At 34.6% G+C, this 23,653-nt stretch overlaps 1 protein-coding gene across 5 annotated transcripts in view; it reads left to right on the forward strand.

Moving 5' to 3' along the window:
- CASK (calcium/calmodulin dependent serine protein kinase) overlaps positions 1–23,653 on the forward strand; it is a 363,551-nt gene that overhangs the window by 121,948 nt on the left and 217,950 nt on the right. For all 5 annotated transcript variants that reach the window (XM_069464106.1, XM_069464108.1, XM_069464109.1 and 2 more), the window contains exon 3: positions 9,941–10,046. In XM_069464106.1, coding sequence (XP_069320207.1) covers positions 9,941–10,046 — 106 coding nt within the window. The remainder of the gene's footprint in view (positions 1–9,940; positions 10,047–23,653) is intronic.

The raw sequence follows: 23,653 nt of genomic DNA on the forward strand, positions 1-23,653 counted from the left end.
AAATAATTCTATGCTTCATATGGAACCAGAAAATAGCCAGAATAGCCAAAGCAACCTTAAGCAAAAGGAACAAATCCAGAGGCATCACTTTACTAGACTTTAAGCTATGCTACAAGGCTATAGTAACCAAAACAGCATGGTACTGGCACAAAAATAGAGACACAGACCAATGGATCAGAACAGAGAACCCAGATATAAATCCATCCTCATATTGCCATCTGATATTTGACAAAGCAGACAACAATGTACACTGGGGAAAAGAATCCCTATTCAATAAGTGGTGCTGGAAAAATTGGATAGCCAACATGTAGAAGATTGAAACATGATCCACGCCTCTCACCACTCACAAAAATTAATTCACGATGGATAACAACAGACTTAAACCTAATATATGAAACTATAAGAATTCTAGAAGAAAATGTTGGAAAACTCTTCTAGATATCAACCTAGGCAATGAATTTATGAAGGAAGATTTCATTGCCAATCATAACAACAAAAATTAATAAATGGGACTTCATTAAATTAAAAAGCTTCTGCACAGCCAAGGAAACAATCAACAGAGCAAATAACCTACAGAATGGGAGAAAATATTTGCATGCTATATATCCAATAAAGGGCTAATAACAAGAATGTACAAAGAACTTAAGCAAATCAACAAGAAAAAAAATCAACCCCATTAAAAAGTGGGCAAAAGACATGAACAGAAGCTTTTCAAAAAAAAAAAATAGACTAATGGCCAATAAATATATGAAGAAATGCTGAACATCTCTAATTATCAGGAAAATGCAAATCAAAACCATTATGAGATATCACCTAACTCCAGTGAGACTGGCTTTTATCAAAAAGTCCCAAACAACAAATGCTGGCATGGATACGGAGAGAAAGGAACATTTATACACTTATACACTGTTGGTGGGACTGCAAACTAGTACAACCTCTATGGAAAATAGTATGGAGATTCCTCAAAGAACTAAAAGTAGACCTACCATTTGATCCAGCAATCCCACTACTGGCCATTTACCCAAAGGAAAAAAAGCCATTTTGTCAAAAAGACACCTGCACTTGAATGTTTGCTGCAACACAATTCACAATCGCAAAGATGTGGAATCAACCCAAGTGTCCATCAATTCATGAGTGGATTAATAAAATCTGGTATAAGTATAAAAAAATTAATACCTTTTGTAACAACCTGGATGGAATTGGAGACCATTGTCTTCACAAGAGTGGAAAAACAAATACCACACGTACTCACTATTAAATTAGAACTAATCGATCAGCACTCATGTGAACATATGAAAGTAATACTCAATGGTAATTAAGCAGGTGGGAGGGGGGAAGAGGGGACAGGTAAAATCATACCTAAGGGGTACAATGTACACTATCTGGGTGATGGGTGCACTTATAACTTTGACTTAAATTGTGCAAAAGCAATTCATGTAACCAAAACATTTGTACCTCCATAATCTGAAATAAGATATACATTCTTTAAAGAGTAAGGAAATACATATCTTGGCATTCAATCTACAACAAATAGGGAAAACCCTTAGCATCATTATTTGGCAGACACTCCAAAACATATTTATTTTATGTATGTAAACATACTCCAATAAGTAAACAGTTTATATTACTTTGACATCAGAATGGGAAACAGGCCAGGGGCGGTGGCTCACGCCTATAATCCTAGCACTCTGGGAGGCCAAGGTGGGAGGATCGCTTGAGGTTAGGAGTTTGAGACCAGCCTGAGCAAGAGTGAGACCTTGTCTCTACTAAAAATAGAAAGAAATTAGCCAGGCATGGTGGCGCATGCCTGTAGTCCCAGCTACTCAGGAGGCTGAGGCAGAGGGATTGCTTAAGCCCAGGAGTTTGAGGTTGATGTGAGCTAGGCTGACGCCACAGCACTTGAACCCAGGCAATAGAGCAAGACTCTGTCTCTAAATAAATAAATAAATAAAAGTGAAAAGATGGGAAACAGAAAATTAGGCCACATAGAAAGTCCCCAAGGAAACTTTCTGTAATTTTTCAATGAAAGAAGAAAAGCACACTTTATGGTAAGGTAACTTCATGCATTTTATACAGTAAAATGCTGGATTTGGGGGCAAAAGGCTAAAATGATATGGGGTATGTACTTATTTTTATCTTAGTAATGGTTATCCTCAAAATGGTGCCCAGGGTATAAAAGGAGGCACTAGCTTCTATAGCTTCCCAGTCTAAACAGTGCTCGTGTAACAACCAGAAGATGGCTTAGACGATTGTCTGTCATGATCCTAATCATAGGACATCAATATCCAGACCAGTCACTTTGGCTTTTGTGCTTCCCTTAAATTTTACTACAAAATTTTGGGGGGCAAAACATCTATCTATTACTTTAACAGATTTTTTTAAATGGTTTCTCACCCCAAATAAGTTAAAAATTGCTAATCTACATAGCTGCCACATTTTCAGGTACTCAAGTATGGTACTTCCTGGTTTTGTAAAAAAAGATTAAAGAAAACAATTTATTCTAAGCGTAGGGCAGTGTATTATTTACTTAAAATTTTATTAAAACTATGAGAAATATGGCCTTTTCAGAACTCCCTATGTTTCTCTTAGTTCAGTGTTTCACTGTGTACAAAAAAGTATCCTCTGCCAGTTTTCAATCACTGTGGGGGATTCCACTTTAAAATAAAAGTTTCTACTCTTTGAAGCTTCTTCATCAGTTTAAAAAAAATTAAGACAAGATAAGCAATTTAACTTACACACACCTGTTATTTAGCAACTATCTCGGTATAAATTGGAATTTGGACAGTAGACCAACAAAGTAAAACATAGAAGTAATCTGGTAGTTGAGGCCATCAGTCTACAGGGTTATCTGTATCCCTGATTTCAAATTATGTATCAACACAATTAGCTTCTTGTTTGTATTGGTCCTTTTTAAAATAAGTATCACATATTGGTACTTTATTTTTTTACTATAAATTTGTTTTATACTATTTTATGAGATTTTGTTGACAAAAAGATTCTGTGGCTAGATGATGGGGAAACCCATGTTATTAAAAAAAACTTTGATAATCATTACACTATGTTATAGAGAATCTTGGCCTCAGTCATTCATTCATTTGCACATTGAAACAGACCACAGATTGCTTTCTGAGAAAAATTTTGGCCCTGCTGGCAGTATTTCCTGGGCTGGCCCCCACCTGGAGAAAGGAAGTTCGAGGGAGAAGCGGGTAGTAAAGAAGTCTATCCTGTTAGCATGTCCTTGTTGGGCTCCTCAGCTATTAGTAAATAAATAAAAATAGAAAGTAAATTATAGATAACATAATTAGGAAAGTATGAAACAGGTATGTGCGTAACATTTTTTGACTTTGACATGTTAGTTTGAATTCCTGTTTTATTGCAGTAACTTCTCTTTTGCTTTTTAAACTTTATTGAAGAATTTATGCACAAAAAAATGAACCCATCTAATTATACATTTCAATGAATTTTAACAAATGTATGCACTCTATCGTCCCACGAAGTTCCCACAGGCTCTAATACATATGATTTTTAAGACTTCAGTATTGAAAAGTAATTGAGTTATAAACTGATGTTGCTCTAATTTTCTGTCATAAAGTAAGGAGTACCATGTTGAAATAGGTGTCTACTTTTTATCATAGTAAATGCCCTGATTTCATTTCCCAAAATGAAAACCAACAGAAGAATTGTACTTTAGACAAGTTTAGAACATTGTATTTCTATTTTTATCATATACAAAATATGATCCAAATATGGTTATTTGTGTATTTGAGGAAAACTCTTAATACTGGAACTTTATTTGGTTTGGATTTTAGTCACCTCTGCCTTTTTCTTATATCTATATGATTAACATCTTTCCATTTTGTTAGTTGTGTCCAAAACAGATTTTTCACCAAATTCATGATTAACTCCTTGAATAGAAGACTCAGAGTTACATCTTCTAGGAGACACATAATTTGGGTTCTTTTTAATCTAATGTTGGCTCTTATCCACAAATGGCTTTTTAAGCAAATGTTTTTCTTAGATATTAATAAAGATCATTGAATTGGTCACCTGGAATCTTTATTAATATCAAATTAGTAAGCTCAATGATTTATAGTACTTGAATATTGATTAGGAATGACCTGGAATTTTTAAAATGTAAATCCCTAGGAAATAAATGGCACTTTTAGTAATTATTTACCAGTTCTTCCTAATGAAAAGTGAGAGGAAAGACAAGTATTTCTCATAGTAATTGGCTTTATTATATTTTATAACTATTCATACATATAGTGTTGAATTTAGTTTAAATTTGGTATTGAACAGGGCAGGCTGCTTTAATATATTCATTGCACTTATCAAAACTGAAAACTGGGAAATATATTACCAAAACTCCATTAATTTGTAAATGCTTAATGCAGTTAAGATGGATTTCTAATTAATACACATTTGCCTATTTAAGTAAAAGTTTTACATCAGTCAAACATTCTCAATTAATGGTATGCTGCTTCCTTTACCCAACAGATGAGATTTTAGGCCACAGGATTAAAAAAATGGACAAGACTTCAAAGAAATTAGAAAACACTTGGATTTCTCTTTGTGTGTGAAAAAAGATAAGAAAATGTATAGGGGTGGTAGTAAAATGTTTAAAATATCAAAGAAATTATTATTTTAGCCAGTTAACCCAGATTCTCATGTGGGCCTATCTATTCCTCTAATCTTCACTAGTTGAGAAGGTCAGCTTTCCTGAAGGTCAGTGAGGAAGATAGCCTCATTAAAGCCAAACTGACCTGTGTTATTGCCAAAGGCAGCTGAGATCTTTAGTCTTCAAACTGGTTATTAGATAAAGGGGGAACTCAGCAATAGAAATTGACTCTGCTACTATAATCTTTCCAAGGTTCTGCTTGGATTTCTTTTCTAAAATATCATATGATCATTAATTTCAGTACACCAAGGAAATTGACTTTCATTTACTTATTTTGTTATTAATATTTATTCAAAGGAACACACTAATATTTGTAATTCTTTCTTTGACTAGATTAGAATACTCTTTATTTGGATTTGGAGCCTGGGTCAGCTCTTAGTGAATTTTGTTTAACTGTTGAGTTTCTAACACAACCTGGAAATTGTTTAGAAATTAATGAAAATATGTATATATTTGACAGGAAAAGATCAGTATCTAGTTTCTGACCATCACTAATTACAGTGCAGCTGAAATAGGCTGGTTCTGTAACAGTCTTGATAGCTTGTTACCCAAGTCAGTGTTACCACATTAGCACTGTTGTGTGATTGGTTCTCCCAGCCCCAGAAGCCACTGTGGTATAATATAAAGAGCATGAGGCTTTGACTATTAGTCCGGCTCTCTCCACTTATTAAATGTGTGATTTTCAGCGACTTATTTATATCATTGAATCCTGGACCTCAGTTTCTTCCTCTGAAAAATGGGGGTGGTGTATATATATATATATATAAAGAAAATCGGGTTATTATAGTCATTAAATGAGAAGTTAATGAAGGAGTGCTTTAAAATCTCAAAGGTTGCATAATAAACTCTCAGATGTTGCACTGCATAGCCTAGTGATAAAATCTAAAAAAGTCATTCAATTTTGAAACATACAAAGGGCTTCTATACAGTGGATGTTCACTGTGTATTCTTTGTTTGGTAAATTCAGCAAGATAAAATAATTAAAAATTACAGAACAAATGAAGGATTTAGATTAGCAATAGTGAAGAAATTCCATATTTAGTTATTAAATTATGGATTTGGGTTATTAAGCTATAGAATTTCCTTCTGTGGAAGTAGTTTTTAAAAACACATCTGTTTGAGTTTAGATTCTTTCTTGAATGACTGATTTTACAAATATCTGTGTAAGAATTGCATAACAACTCACAATGGAGAGATGATAGGAATTAAAGCAAATCAATTTATCTAGAGCTGCACCAGTACAATTTGGTGGCCACTAGCCACATGTGGCTACTGAGTACTTAAAATGTGACCAGACCAAACTGAGATCCACTATAAGTATAAAACACACACTGGATCTCAAAGACATAGTACAAAAAGAGTAACATTTTATTAATAATTTTACTATGGCTACATATTGAAATAATACTTTGTATACATTGGATTGGATAAAATATATTATTAAAATTTTACCTTTTTACTTTTTTAATGTGGCTACTGGAAAATTTAAAATTATATTTGTGACTCACATTATATTTCTATTGGATGGTGCTCATTTAAATCATTATTGAATGGTTTTAGGCAAACTAACTCTTAAATTTAGGTCTTTTGAGTTACATATTTCAGGCTGAGACTGCTACTCCAATGCTAAGAATGTCAGAAATTGTTCCTTTCTTTGGTCATATTTGTAAATACCCCAATTATTTTTAACCCATGGTCAAATTAGCTTGCTGCAGAATTGTGGCACTTTGAAAGTAGCATCGAACTTTTAAAGGATAGTATGAAAATTCTCCTGTAACAAGAACAAATAGTAGTAAAATAAATAATAAAAATCCTTTCCAGGAAAATGATTTTTAAAACAGACCACCTGAAACAGCTTCCCTAACTCTCCCAGATTTGAGGGACAGTCTGATAGGCAGACCCTGGAGGGCATACTCACTTTACTATTGTTGCACAGCCCAAACGTCTTAGAAAATTAGTAGTAGTTCTAATGCCATATAGCAGGTTGATTGAATTTAAGTGTGTTTCTGATTTGGGTTAGAAAATTAAATATTACTTTCTGTATTATTAGTTCCCCTTTTAAAGGGAAATGAATTGATTGAGTAAATGTTGGCACATAGTTAAATATAAGGGCACTACATATAGATGATTTAAAAAGCTTTTAAAATTTCCCTGAGAGATTGCTAAATAAGAAAGTACAGGGGAGAGTGGAGAGAGTTACCGGTTACTAGTCTGTAAACAAAGCAGCACTTCAAAACAGGGATGGTAACTCTGGCTCACATCACTCATGTGCATGTTCTGTGCTAATATCTGTAAGCAGTCAGATAATCATAACTTTAAATCATATTATCAACTGCTTTCAAATTCCTTCCTACTCTGCCCCATGAGTTGATTTGTAAGCAAATCATATTTTTAGTTTGCTATATCAGCATGGACTTAAGAGCACTTAATACATGTATCTTTAATTCACATTTAAGAACAAACATTTTGAGGTTAATATTCTTGGAATCTATAGTTAGAATGCATGTATAATGCATTTGTGTTTTTAAAATTGTGCTTTTTATATTTGGGCTATTGATACTCAAATTCAGGAAAACGGTGCCATAATTATCCTAGATGTAAGCCATCTTTTGCATCATTGCCCTTATCATTTCAAATATATTTTTATGTTGTTAATTTTGTGCTATCCATTCAGTGTTCTGATTTTAGTCCCTGAAATGTCAGATCCGGTGACATTTAAATTGCTTTGAATTCTGCCTTTATTTTGAAGGCGGGTCGATGTTAATGGACTAGACCCCAAGAGCTTGTTCAGCTGTTTACCAAGCAGAAATGTGTGGCTCAAATGGAGGGCTTTTTAGAGCATCCATTTCTACTTTAAAACTTTCAGTATAACCAATGTGTCACGTGGCAAATGATGAGCGTGGCAATTGAAACACAATTTAGTTACATAAAGGGGGCAAAATAGAAAATGAAAAGAGGAAAAAAGATCAGTTTTCATTGTGGCAAACACTAACACTATTTACTTCATGACTCCAGTGTCAGAGCACTGAGTTAAAATCAGGCTTTTGATCAGAATAGAGAGGAATGGAAAAAGAGAAACTAAGGTGAAAACAGAAGGTATGAAAGGGTGACTTCTAATAAAATGATAAGCTAGAGATAAACATAAAAATGAGTAATAAAACTCCTAACCTTTTCATAGAATCAGGAGGCAGAACATTCTTGAAGGGAGAGAAAAAACTGCAGACATCTGATTGATGTTGTCTGGCTCAGCCTAGCCCTCCAGCACATTTGTTTAAAGCCTGCCTTGTGGTTATGACTTCCCAGCACAAACCCCACAGCTGCTTCACATCCTCCTCTCCTGTAGGGCCTTCTTGACTACTTTTGGAGATGGGAGCATCTTTCCTGTGGCTGCGATCTCTTCCTTTGCAGTGAACACTGAGCCCCTCCAGCTCACACTGGGCTCCCTCAGCCCCCAACCCCACAGTGCTGTGCTCCGCACACTCTGCTCACATCCAGTTTCTCATTTGAGTCTTCTTCCCACTGCCCTTTCAAGCCAATTTAGTAGACTCTGCAGGTATGGCATCACCTATTACCGTCCCCATTTCATTGGCTGTAGAGGAGCCATTTGTAGAAGTTAGAAGTCAGCCCGCAGGTGGCAGGGACAAAGGCAAGACCAGCACCAAGTTTTCTGACTTTAGATCCTGCAGGCTTTACATCTCCATGCCACTTACAAACAACAGAGTGCTTCCTTTAAAACAACAGCAAACACAGACAAGTAAGACCTTCTTTGACCCTGCTCTTCCTTTCATACTGCCAGATTCTTCAAATATGATTGTGCTCCAACCCAGAATGGCATAACGGAAGGGCTGTTGACTTTGGAATTGGGCAGGCCAGGGTTCAAAACCTGCCCCTGTGATAATTGTGTGATCTTGAACACATTTCTAAGCCTCGGTTTCCTTATCTATAAAATACCTACCTAATGACTAAAGTACTTAGCCCAGTGAGAGGCATGATAAATTTTAATTTGTTACATAATTGTCTCCTGCATGCAGACTTTGACTCTGACCTCTCCACAGAATTTGATCTTGCCCAGAATGCTCATGACCTTTTCTGGCTGAATCTTAAGGCCTTTTCTCAGCTTTCAGCCTTCTCCAGCTACTTATACCTTAATTCCTTCTATTCCCTTGACTTTCTTGATACTATATTATTGATTCTTTCTTTTCTGGTAGCTTCTCTTTTGTCTAATTTACTGACTTCTTTTTCTCATTCTGCTCTTATGTAAGTCAGTTTTCTAATGTTCCATCTGTAACCATTGCTCTGTTGCCAAGACTAAGTTGAATTAATAAATCAGAAAGGAGTTAATGTTTTATGTTTTACTTTGTGCAGTACATCTTTAGCCTTAATTCTTCCTTACCTGTCTCCCTTTTACTTTCAAATATAAAAATATCACATTGGATTTTAATCATCAGCAAACAGGTAAAGCCCCAGCACTGTTAAAAGCACCAGAAGGCTTTAATTATCCTCTTCCATGTAGACATGGCAAGTGATGCCCATGACCAAACTATTTTAGTATAATGGTGATGACAGTGATATTATTAACAATTTTGTTTTCCAAATAGTATTATAGAGCTTACACAGTAGCCTTACCTACATTATTTGTTCTTTAAAATAACACCGCGAGGCAGGTAGTGTTCTGAATTATCCAACATACTTTATAGATGTTGTAAAAAAATGTTCTGACTTTGATTCTAGGAATAGTGCCTTTTCTATTTAAACCATACTATTTTTTGGTCCCTATTTCATGTAACTTTCTTGACATGTCTATAAATGCTAGATTTAGGCTAAAGAACAGAACACATTTTTATCTTATTTAGGGAAGACTAAGAAAAAGAGGTAAATTCAAAACAGTAAATTGAGTTACTTATTAGCAGATCAAGGAAGAGTTATAAATTTGGAGGCTGAGACTTGATTACAAGAGTTGGGGAAAGTATTTATTTGTGTATTTGTTTTACTTTTGAGGAAAGTATTTGTACTAAGAAATACAAACATTTCTTATTAATAAGAGCTGACTCTGTACTGTATATAGATTTAAGCTAGCAAAAAATATGAAAAGCTAAATTGTCAAAGATTTTAAAGTGTAAAAAGTTAAGCTTAGTTTAAATGGGGATTTCATCTATTTAGAGAAGTCTTCATGTTACCATAGATCACATCCATTCATTCATCATTCACCCTAATTGTCTTTTGTTCCTACCTAATGAAGTATGTTGTATGTTTGTTTTGCAGATCTAAAGCGAGAAGCCAGTATCTGTCATATGCTGAAACATCCACACATTGTAGAGTTATTGGAGACATATAGCTCAGATGGAATGCTTTACATGGTTTTTGAATTGTGAGTGTGCATTTTATTTCTTAAGGGGTAAAATTTTAAGTAATGTTGCTTTCGTATAATGCTAACACTTTTCTCTTGAAATTCAACAGTAGTTGCAAACTTACCTGTTTAGAAAGAACTAAAGTCACAAAAAAGGATTATCTCATCTTAAAGTTTACAATGGCAAAGGAAGCAAAAGCTAGATGTATTCAGTTACCCTCACACTTTCAGCACACTTCAGAGAAGAGGCTCCCAAAGGAAATAGAGTTCAGAGGGATCAGAGCCTCCAAAATATAAAATTCTGACCAATAGAAGTCTTAGTGAAGAGAAGTGAGAGAAGAGTGGAGGCCTCTATGTAGCAAGCCTGTCTGGTAACTAACGAACGATAACAGACTTGACTTCCTCTTTTGATATAATCACTATGTTGGCATTTGAGGGCAAGTCTACAGATCAGTGTATCTTGATTTTAGTAAGCCACTTGATATGTTTATCACATAATTTTTTTCAGTAAGATAGAGAAATGTGAGCTAGTCCATAGTTGGTTGGATGACTGTATCCAAAGAGATTGTGTAAAGCTTTATAGGGCAGCACTGTGCAAGGTTTTGTCTTTGATCTTATTCTGTTCAAAATTATAATTAGTGACTTAGGGAAAAAAAGGAAGGTGATAATTGCTTAAATAGTCAAAAGTTATCAAGGTTAGAGGGTATATTCAGTATCTATTGCTTCATAACAAAATGCCCCAAAACTTAATGGCTTAAAACAATACACATTTATTATCTCAGCCTCTGTGCATCAGGAATGTGGATCCAATTTAGCCAGGTCCTCTGGCTCTGAGTCTCTCACGAAGTGGTAGTCAAGGTGTTGACTAGGGCTGAAGTCATTTTAAGGTTCCAGTGGAGGGTGGATCCACTTCCAAGCCCACTCACATGGTTGTTGGCAGAATTCAGTTCCTCACAGGCTATTGGACTGAGGGCCTCAGTTCCATATAAGCTGTTGGCCCAAAGCCTCCTTTGGTTTCTTGTCATGCGGGCCTGTCCATAGAGCAGCTCACAACATGGCAGCTGGCTTCATCAGAGCAAGTAAGAAAGAAGGCAGGAGAGAATGTGTGAGTAAGACAGAAGTCACAGTCTTGTAACCTAATCTCTGAAATTACACACCATCACTTCTGCTATATTCTTTTACATAGAAACAAGTCACTAGATCCAGCCCACACACAAGAGGAGGGGATTACACTAGGGCCTAAATACCAGCAGGTGGGGATCACTAGGAGCCATTTCACAAACTGCCTACCACAGAGGGCTAGCTGATTGGCTGTCTGCATCAAAATTCAAAAATACTTTTACAAGTTTGTAGCAAAGGAGCTGAGACAGAGAAGGTGAAATTTAAAAGCAGTAGCTCTGGCTTGGGCGAGGCAAAGACATTACATGTGACTAAAATGTTTGTACCCCCATAATATTCTGAAATGTGAAAAAAAATAAAGGAGTCAAAATTAAAAATAAAATAAAAGCAATTAACAGAAAGACCTTTGTTCAAATATATAAGTGCAAGATTAGTGTGAATTTAGTTGTAACTACTTATATGAAAAAGATGGAAATGTTTTAGTTAGTTGTCTGCAACGGCTTTAAAAGTCAGTCCTGAATGGAACGTTAGGCTGCATTAATTAGAAGTATATAGTATTCAAAACAAAGCCACACTCCCACTATTCTCCCTGGAGTATTCGTAGAAAGCAGGACACTGTAATGTTTGCAGAAGGGGATAACCAGAATGGGAAAGAGCCTGCAAATTCTGTCATAAAGTCATGGCCTTCAAAATCTTTGCTGGCAAACCCGCTAAGAGAATTTTGAAAAACTTAGGTACCCCTCTCACATATTTTTAGGTTGATATATAAAAACTTTTATTATGAGAATATAATTTTCAGTGTCTTGAATATTCTTTCAAATATATTTTCTTCACAACTGTAGAGCTGCATATTATCTCATTCACTATATGGAAAATGTCTGCAACATGACCTACATGGCAAAGTTAGTCCTCATTGTCAAATCACTCAGCCAAATCAGACTCATTTTCTTTCAGAAAAAATTCTGACTTCATTATTCAAATAAAATTAAAGTGTTAATAGACGACACACCTGTGACACTCACCTTACCATTGATTTCAAATTCTAAAATAGATCAGGCTTTGCCATGAATATATTCCCTGGATGAAGTACGGTGGCACCTCCCTTTTTTTCCTCAAGCTCTCTTTATGTTTTTGTTTTGCTCTAAAGGGTCTCTCCCTCCCTCAGGAGTTGCACATTCCCCAATTGTCTCTTTGAAACTAGACAGCCTGGTCTTTTGAGCTGCGTGATTGTAGTTGTGGAGATGTAAAAGGAAAATCAGCAGACCACAGACTTGTTTTCAGACAGACCAAATTATGGCAAATTAAGACATGGAAATTGATTGCCTGAAAAATATCCTAGTTCATGTGTCTCCTGAAAGGACTTTGGGTACCCCCAGAGATATCCGAATCCCAGGTTTAAGACCACTGGCATGGAAGAGCTCTTGAGAAGACAGGGAAGGTTTAATTAACTGTTAATGTATTAGTTTTCTTATTCTGCTAAGAGTCCCCAAAGCAGAAGCCCATAGGTAGAACATAATCAATGTCTTCAGTTATTTGAAAGATCGTCATGTGTGAGAAGATTCTATGCTTATTCAATGTAGCATCGGAGGCTCTAACTAGAATGAACAAGTAGCAGATTTCACCACTAAGGAAGGTCTTTTTAATCATTAGACTTACTCAATGAATGAAGCAAGCTATCTCACAGACTATGTGTAGTTCCTCAGTAGAATGCTCAAGCTGAAGGTGGATCCATCCAAGAGGGCTGAAGATAGGGTTGTAATTCTGGACTAGAGAGGGCCTCTAGTTATCCCTAGAGATGTTATCCTTCCCGATTTTAAGATATGATAGTTCCTTTTAGATTACTTTTCTGGTTTAATTTTATTCTTTATTCAACAAATGTTTCTCTCCATGTTTATTCTCTGAGAAAACTAAAAACCAGGGTTTATCATATACTATATAATGTAGAGGATAGAAAGCAAATTTTTAAAATTCATCTAAATTTTACCATGTATGCTGTTTGTATGGAAGGGGCCTAAATGACAGTGGAGTAGAAAGAAGTAGTTCTTTGTTGTCATAAAAACTAGGCTAGCATTCCAGCTCTGTCACTTTTACTAATTATGTGACATTGGCCAAGTCTTGTAACTTCTCTGAGCCTCAGTTTTTTACCTTGAAAATATTCATAAGATTATGAGAACTAGATAAGAAACTGTATGTGAAGTTCTTTTGTAAATGGTGACATGCTTTATAACTATAAAGTATTATTTCCAGTGGCTTTAACAGGTTAGTTTTAGTTCCTCAGCATTGAAGCAGTCTATATGGGATTTTATATAGCTAATTTTGTGTGCTTCAGTTGTGATTAAACTAATTCATCGATGGCTATATATTGAAATGAGACCTCATTAAAGTTGGATATTTGCCAGTGACCTAATCCTGACGTTAACCCACATCACTAGAACGTGGCTTTCTATTTTCATTTTTTTAACCTTTTGTTGTGGAAAATTTCAAATGAAAAGAGAGAATAGTATAATGAACCCCAGCACACTGGTCACCAAGCTTCAACAGTTATCAAAACATTTCGCCATTCCTGTTCTATCTCGCCTTTCCTGTTGTCTTTTTTTCCTCCTGGAAATTTCTAAAACAATATTATTTCACCTATAAAAATTCCTGTTTGTATTTCTGATATATAAGGACTTTTTTAAAAAAATGACCATAATATTATTATCATACCTAACAAAATCAACAACAGTTACTTAGTATCATGTCATGTTCAGTTGATGTTCAGTTTTCCCTGATTGAACATGAATTTTAAATGACAGATTTCTAAATTTAGAATTGTTTTATTAGCTCTGGGGATCTGGAAGTGGATTTTGAATTCACAAAATACCTTAGTTATTTCTCAAAATGGCCAGAAACAAAATAGAAATATAAAACTTCTCTTTTGTATCATTGTTTTATAAATTTACCTCACCAGTTGGCCTTGCCCAGTTTTTTGTATCCTTCATTTCCTGGGTTTTAAACCAACCAACCAACCAACCTACCAACCAAAAACATCCGTTGCTATAAGATTTAAGGTCATGTAGATCAAAGAGCAAAGCCAATATGGTTGTGTGTGGTTCCACCTACTGGCTATGTGAAAGATTGCTTCTATAGCTGCAACATAGACTAAGCTACTCCAGAATTAGTTCCATGTTTCTTGGCAATAGATGTAATTACCTCTGGTATGCAGGGGCTCATTGCTCAGGTTATGGGTTATCTGGTTCGTTTTTATAGTTTTCTAACATGACACCAATACAGAATACACAAGGAAAGGGAAAACAAATGAAACTAGGTCAGTTTAACTTTGCTGTTTGTTTGTTGGCTGCTTGGAAACAGCTCTTAGCATTTTGGTGGAGAAAAGGCTAGACAAAAAAACATATTTGGATTATCAGTGAGTTTCTTGATGTGGTATCCATATCTGTGTTTGCCACAGACTGTTTATAACCAACACTCCCTGTTTCTTCCCAGACTGAAGTCATGAAATTATATTGCCCAATAATGTTGCTTATCATGTTAGAAAATCCTTAGAGCTAGTTGATATCCACTTAATTACAAATGGTTTATAAGTTTAAAGCATATTTAAATACAGAGACTCACAGAACCAGAAGTTTAGAATTAGAAAAGATTAGAGCAGTAAATTTCAAAACTTAGGTCGGAAAATCCTATGTAGAGGTTGTTAAACAAACATATACCCAGGCCCCAACCCTAGAAATTCGCTTTCAACAGATATGGGTTCTAATGGGGCAGGTCAAGAGATGATTGAATTTTAAAATAGGGGTAATATGACTTAGAGACTACGTTGTCATTTCCCCAACACAAACAGTAGTATTTTTAGACATCTGCATATGTTTGTACATTCATTGCTTTGGGATTACACTTAAATTTGAACCTGTCTACAGCAATTTGCTGAAATGTATTCTAAAATATAGGTTCAGTTTTGAAGAGAGGGCTGAGTTATGTTATCCTCCAAAATTAAATATTTATTTCTAAGTAACACATTTGAGCTTGTCTTTAGTAGTGTCTGGTACTTGAGTTAAGCTGTAAATCCTAAATTGGCTGGCCAAGGAATTTTAATTACCTTATTATAAAATGATTACATATACCACAGGGAGACTTTTCCAGTAATTAAATAAGGATTTAAAACACATCTGACATGAAAACAATAGTTTATATCTTTTACAATAATAGCAGTTTGTTTTGTTTTGTTTTTTAAGCTCACAAAGGAGATAAACTGAAAGCTCTTTTATTCCTAAAATTTTATTTAATTTTTTTTGATCCAGTATTTATGCCTGAGGAAGGGAGTGTTTGTGAAACTCATTTATACTGATAGAGTGGAACTGATTACTATTTACCAACAAACTTGCTACTTAAGGGAAAATATGTTTGTCTCATATCAGGCAATAAAAATCTGGACTGTAGCATTTTAATTTATTTATAGATTGGCACATATTTTTATAGCTAATCTTATCTGATCTATTTTGATTTTTTTCTTTTTATCTGTGACATAAATTGCTATTCATTCAGCAAATTAAACATTTCTCCTGATTCACTGTATCAAAATGTTTAATGATGATAGTTTTAAGAACTATATGTCAGGGGTCCCCAAGCCCACCCTCAGGTTTGATGATTCACTAAGAAAACTCAAAGGACTCAGTACATAGTCATAGTCACAGCTATGATTTATTACAGCTAAAGTACATAAAGCAAAATTGCAAAAGAAAAAGGTGCATGGGTCAAAGGCCACAGGAACCAAGCTCAAGCTTCCAAGAGTCCTCTCCCAGCAATGAGTTATGACAACAGGTGTGAAGTGTTGTCAAGCAGGAAAGTTCTTTAGAGACTCAGTGCCCTGGGTTTTTATTGGGAGCTGATCACACAGGCACTCTCTACCTGGCACGCACCAAATTCCAGACTCCCAGAAAGAAAGCAGGTGTTCAGCATAAATCATATTGTTTGCACAAACAGATAAGACATAAGGAGCCACTCTTTTTAATTAGGAATGTAGGGTATCTCCTGAAATCCACATTCCTAAATGTCCATTAAGGGCCAACCTTAGATGCAGGCCTTCCAAGCCTATCACAAAGTAGTAGTTTAGGCCTGCTATATTTTAACTCTTCTGTACAAACTAAAATAGAGATAAATAGAAGAAGAGTTTTGAGATAAACTTCTGGTGCTGCAATTGCCCATAAAGATAATTATAGGGTTTGGGTTTTTAGTTTTTTTGGTGTTTTTTTTTTTAACTTTAAACTGTAACTACCATATCGTTTTAACATCTAATTTTTAAAACATTAGATGGCCAGATTTTTGTATAAAACAAATCCTAGATTGAGATGTTACAATGTAGAATAGATTTTAAGCTTTGAATGCTACATTAGAAAATAAACTGTATTCTGATGCTACTGTCTTAGAAATAAGTTGTCACTCTAGTAATTTTTTGTCTATGAAAACTAATCTTTAAGACAAATAATTTTGAATACATTTGTATACATATAAAATTTGAAGAAAATCCTGTTAATTTTCTGTTCTTTAAAAGAAACAGTGTTTTCTTTTAAAAATAAAAATTATAAGTAGTTTTTAGTATAAACAACCTTTACAATACACATACCTTGTAAACATTTAGAAATTATGGAAAATTATAATGGCAAAAATATTGCCATTTGCAAAAGTTAATCAGTGAACAATTTGGAACATGTTCTTCTATTTGTACTCATTATCACAATTACATTAATTGAGATCATTTTACACATTCAATTTTGTTTCCTGATTCTTTTCTCTTAATTTTAAGCATTTTGCTATACCATTAAATATTTTTGGATATAGTATTTTAATGACTGCATTAAGATGTCTAAGTGTGTGCATGTGCCATATTTAATTTAATAATTTTCCTATAATTGAACATTTACATTGCTTTTTGTTTTTCCCTATTAGAAATATTATGATTGATATTGTACAGAATTACTTGTTCACACTCCTTTTTTTTAAAGTATTCATATGTTTACTATACTCAGTACCTATTACATAATTGTGATATAATTTTTATATTTTAAATGCATATGTCACACCACATTTATTCTTGTGTGTGTGTGTGTGTGTGTATAGGACTAAATTTTGTTCACACTCCTTGATTACTTTGTTTCCCCAGAATACATTTCTGGAAGTAGGATTACTGAGTAAAAGAGTATATGAATCTATAAAACACATATATCACATATAGATTTAATTTTTTATATGAAACATCATATTTTGAAAAATGCATACACATAAGCATACAGCTTAAGGAATTATTGTCAAGTGAACAGCCATGTAACTACAACCCAGGTCAAGAAATAAAAAAAACTACCAGAACCTCAGTGGCCCCTGAATTCTACTTTCTGATCATATCTCCCTTCCTCTCTCAGAAATAACTTTAATCTGGATTTCACTTCTGTGCTTTTGTATCCATACCATCCAAATAGATATCCCCAAATAATAAAATTCAACGTTGTCTGTTTTTTAAAAATCTTTATTTAAGTGGAATCCTACAATGTATACTCTCTTTTTTTGGCCTCAGAGATTTACCCAGGTTGCTTTGTGCACCTGTTCTTTTATTTTATCGCTATATAGTATTGCAGCAAACAAACTTTCACTGTCCATTTTAATGTTAATTGGTGTTTGGATGGTTTCCAGATTTGGCTATTTTGAACAATCCTGTTGTAAACAGTCTTGTACATGTATCCTTGTGCACCTAAGTACACATTCATAATAGGGTATAGACCTAGAAGTGGACTTGATAGGTTTTAGAATATGTGTTATACAACTTCAGTTTTCCTAGGGAATACCAAGCTATTTTCTAACATGGATGTATAAAATGACCCTCTACCAATTCTGTGTGACTCTGTAAAGTGATCTAAGTCCTGGTTTTCCTGGGACTGCCTCTGTTTAAGCCTGTTAGTCCTATTAACAGCACCCTCCTTTTTTTATTTCAGAATACTATGGGGGTACAAACATTTTGGTTACATATAATGCCTTTGCCTCACCCAAATCAGAGCTACAAGCATGCCCTTTTCCCATACAGTGCACTCTGCATCCATTAGTTGTGAGTTTACCCACCCCCACACCTCCTCCCACTTGGCCAGTATCCAATGAATATTACTACCATGTAAGCAACTTAAGTGTTGATCAGTTAGTACCAATTTGATGGCAAGTACATGTGGTGCTTGATTTTCCATTCTTGTGATACCTCACTTTGAAGGATGGGCTCAAGCTCTATCCAGGATAATATGAGGCAGCACCTTCCTTTTATTCTCATGATTAATTATCATCTGTGCTGTACATCCTTCCTAGCACTTGACATTGTTAGAATTTTAAATTTTTACCAATTGTTGTGTTGTAGAATCTCATTGTGGTTTTTCCTGATTATTCTTCCCTAATTTCCACTTAGTGACCTGTCTCTTCATTCTTTTAATGGTATCTTTTGATAAAAAGAAGATTGTAATTGTAATATAGTCTTAATTTATCAATTTTTTCTCTTATGGTTCATGTTTCTGTGTCTTGTTTAAGAAATATTTGCCTACCCTGAGATCATGAAGATATTCTCCTATATTTTATCATCCATCTGGAGTTTATTTGGGTTATGCTAGGAGGTAGCAGTCTAATTTCATTTCTTTCCATATGGATATTCAATAGTCCCAGCACAATTACTGAAAAGACTACTCTGCAGTACCAGTTTTGCCATAAATCAAGCATCCATCTATGTGTGATTGTTTCTAGGATCAATTCTGGTCCATTGGCCTATTTGCCTGGCATTGTGCCAAAAACATCTTGTCTTATTTGCTATAGCTTTATAAGTTCTGATCATTTGTAGAGCAGGTCCTTCCACCTTGTCCTTCTTCAAGCATGTTTTGAGGAATGTACTTGTCTCTGCATTTCCCATATACAATTTAGAATGAGGTCGTCAATTTCTAAACTATTGGGATTTTGACTTGAATTGCTATATCAAATCTTTAAATCAATATGAGAACAATTGACATGTTTCAACATTGAATTTTCTTTCCAATTCACGAGCATTGTGTCTATTTTCTCATTTATTTAGCTCTTTGATTTCTTTTATTAAAGTTTTATACTTTTCTCTATAGAAGTTGTGTACATCTGTTAGATTTATGTTTTGTTAGATTTATTCGTAGTTATGTGCCTTGAAGGGTAGGTCAGTTTCTCTCACTCTGCTCTCTTTTCCCCTCTTTCCTTGTACTAACTTTGTATTCCTTTCTATTCATCAGGTTTTATTAATTCCAATTCCAATAATTAGTCTATAGAATTGTTTGGATTTTCTACAAACATGATCATGTCATCTGCATATAATGAGGATTTGGTTTGTTCCTTTCTAATTTTTTTTTACATGTTCTTTCTTTTTCTTGCCTTTAGTGCAATGGATAAAACATCCAGAACAATGATGATAGCAGTTATCTTTGCTTATTTCTTATCTTAGAGTTTGCAAAGCATGAATGGATCATGAATTTTATCAAATACTTTTGTCTGCATGTACAGTCATGTGCTGCATCACATTTCAGTAACAACAGACCACAGCTAACGGTCGTCCCATAAGATTATAATGAAGCCAAAAAATTCCTGTTGCCTGGTAGCCATCATAAAGTCATAGCACAGCACATCACTCATGTTTGTGGTGATTCTGCTTTAAACAAACCTACTGTGTTGCCAGTCATATAAAAGTATAGCACATACAATTATGCACAGTACATAATACTTGATAATAAATGACTGTGCTACTGGTTTACATATTTGCTATACTATACTTTTTATCATTATTTTAGAGTATACTCCTACTTATAAAAAAAAAAAGTTAACTGTAAAATAGCCTCAGGAAGGTCCTTCAAGAGGTGTTCCAGAAGAAGGCATTGTTATGATAGGAGATGACAGCTCCGTGCATGTTATTGCCCCTGAAGATCCTCTAGTGGGACAAGATGTGGAGGTGGAAGACCATGATATTGATGATCTTGACCCTGTGTAGGCCTAGGCTAATTGTGTGTGCCTTTGTTTTTAACAAAAAAAAAGTTTTTTTTAAAGCTGTCAAATATGGTATTTTATTTGTTAGAGGGTTAGATAAACCATCTTTGAGTTAAATTTGAAATTTTTGTTTAGTTTTTTTTTTTATTTCAGCTTATGGGGGTACAAAAGTTCAGGTTATGTATATTGCCCATGTCCCCCCATCCCCCCCGAGTCAGAGCTTCAAGTGTATCCATCCCCCAGAGAGTGTGCATCACACTCATTATGTAAGTATACACCCATCCCCTCCCCCCACCCCCCACATCTGTCTGACACCCAATATGTATACCATGGAATATTACTCAGCTATAAGAAATAACAGTGATATAGAATCTCTTTTGTTCTCCTGGAGAGAGTTGGAACCCATTCTACTAAGTGAAGTATCCCAAGAATGGAAAAATAAGCACCACATGTACTTACCAGCAGATTGGTTTCCCTGATCATCACCTAAGTGCACATTTGGAAAAAAAGTTTTAAAAGTAAAAAAATAAATAAATAAAACATTTCAAAAATAGAAAAAAGGTTATAGAATAAAGATATAAAGAAAAAATATTTTTGTGCAGCTGTACAATGTGTGTTTTAAGCTAAGTATTATTATAAAAGGGTTAAAAAGTTTATCAAGTAGAAACATTACAATAAGCTAAGGTTAATTTATTCTTGAAGAAGGAAAAGATTTTTTAATAAATTTAGTGTAGCCTAAGTGAACAGTGTTTATAAAGACTACCGCACTGTACAGTAATATCCTAGGCCTTCACATTCACTTACCACTCACTCACCAGTCACTCACTGACTCACGCAGAGCAACTTCCAGTCTTACAGGCTGGTGCGTTCATGTTAAGCACCCTATATAGGTGTACCATTTTTATCTTTTATAGCATATTTTTACTGTACCTTTTCTATGTTTAGATATATAAATAGTTATCCTTGTGTTACAGTCACCCACAATATTCAGTACAGTAGCATGCTGTACAGGTTTGTAGCCTAGGAGCGATAAGCTATACCATATAGCCTAGGTGTGTAGTAGGCTATACCATCTAGGTTTGTGTAAGTTCACTCTATGATGTTGCACAACAACAAAATCGTCTAATGATGCATTTCTCAGAACGTATCCCTATCATTAAGCAATGTGTGACTGTATTGAAGTGATTATATGACATTAACTTTTAATCTGTTAATACAATGAATTGCATTGATTTTAGTATTAATCTTGGTCATGATATATAATCTTTATAATCTTTTTTATATCTTGCTGGATTTGTTTAGGCTTTTAACGTCTATGTTTATGGAAAAGTTGTACTATAACTTTCTTACACTGTCCATATCTACTTCTTTTTTTTTTGAGACAGAGTCTGGCTCTGTTGCCTGGGCTAGAGTGCCGTGGCGTCAACCTAGCTCACAGCAACCTCAAACTCCTGGGCTCAAGCGATCCTCCTGCCTCAGCCTCCCAAGTAGTTGGGACTACAGGCATGCGCCACCATGCCTGGCTAATTTTTTTTCTATATATATATTTTTTAGTTGTCCAGATAATTTCTTTCTGTTTTTAGTAGAGACGGGTCTCACTCTTGCTCAGGCTGGTCTCGAACTCCTGACCTTGAGCGATCCTCCCACCTCGGCCTCCCAGAGCGCTAGGATTACAGGTGTGAGCCACCGCGCCTAGCCCATATCCAGTTTTTATACCTAGATTATACTAGCCTCATAAAATAAATTGGGGAGTATTCTCTGTTTTTTGGTCTCTTTATATGCTTGGTAGAACTCACCTAGAAACCCATTCAGGCCAGACTTTCTTTTGAAAAGTTTTCACTCCTGGTTCAATTCCTTAAATATTTATGGGAATATTCAGGTTTTCTATTCATTACTGTATCACTTTTAGCAAATTGTATTTTGCTAAGAATGAGTGTATTTTATCTAAATTTTAAAACAGTTTTGGTATAAAGTTATTTATAATATCTCTGTGGTTTCTGTAGTCATGTCTTCTTCATTCTTGCTACTGGGAATTTGTGCCTTTTCTTTTTTTTCCTCATCCTTGACAGATTTTTGCCAATTTTATTAGTCTTTTCAATGACAACTTGTAGCTTTATAAATCAAAAGGATTAGACAATAAAAAGTATTGTGTGTTATTTTCTATTTCAGTAATTTCTATTCATTGTTATTTCCATCCTTCTATTTTGGATTTTAATTTTCAGGGAGCTTTTTCCCTTCTTTTAATTTCAACCTTTTTATATTCTTGGGTTTTAGATGTGTCTCTTGTTAAAGGCATATAGTTAAGTTGTTTTTTATTCCAGCTTCTCAATCTTTGTCTTTTAGTTGGAGCATTTAGTCCATTTATATTTAATTATATTTTGGTGTTTTGATTTACATCTATGGCCTTCTTATATGCTTTTTATTTGTACAACTGTTGCTTGTTCCTTTTCCTCTCTTTCATTGATTTATTTGGATCATCTGAATATTTTTATCATTCCATTTTCTCTTTCTTTGAAAGTTTAAGCATTCTTTTATCTTAGTGTGTATCCCAGAAATTACAGTATACTCTCTAATTCATTAAGTTCTGATATTGATACCAATATTGTCCTCCTGAATAAGCACTGTAGAACACATTAATTTTTTATAATGCCTTCCTTGACTTATAAGCTATGTTTTTCATGTATTTAAATTACATATGTGTGTGTAAAAACATAAGTTACACATGTTTATAGCATCCTCTATTTCTTTTTTTTTTATTTCAGCTCATTATGAGGGTACAAAAGTTCAGGTTATATATATTGCCCATGTCCCCCCATCCCCCCGTGTCTGAGCATCAAGTGTGTCCATTCCCTAGACAGTGCACATCATCGCACTTATCACGTAGGTATGCACCCATCCCCTCTCCCCACCCCCATCCCCCCCAGTCATTTTTATTCATTTAGATTTATTCTTACACTTGTCCTTTCTATGTTCTTTATTCTTTCAGCATCTCTAAGGTTTTATCTGAGTTAGTTTTCCTTGTGTCAGTCTGCTGGGTACAAAGTTTCCATTTTTGTTAATTTCAGAATTTTCTTATATTCCCTTCAGTCTTGAAGGATATTCACTGAGTAAGGAATTCTAGGTTGGCATTTTCTTTCCATTAGATATCATTCCACTACCTTTTGGCATCCATTGATGCTGAGAATTCAGCTAGCAGTCTGTCACTTCTCTGAGGGTAATATGTCTTTATTTCTGAAGTTATTAAAATTTTTTCTTCATCTTTTGTTTTCTTTAATTTTCTCTGTGATGTATCTTAAAGAGTGTATATATCTGTTTTAAACTTGCCTTAGGTTCTTCAAGTTTCTTCAATCTGTGTGTTGATATTATTCATGGTTATAGAAAATCCTTAACCATTTTCTCTTCAGATATTGTCTCTACTCCTTTCTCTCTCTCATCATCTTTGTGACCAAATTAAATATAGGTATAGGTATACCTTGTGGTATTCTCTATGTCTCCTA

The sequence above is a fragment of the Eulemur rufifrons genome, chromosome 30, assembly GCF_041146395.1.
Source record: "Eulemur rufifrons isolate Redbay chromosome 30, OSU_ERuf_1, whole genome shotgun sequence".
NCBI lineage: Eukaryota > Metazoa > Chordata > Mammalia > Primates > Lemuridae > Eulemur > Eulemur rufifrons.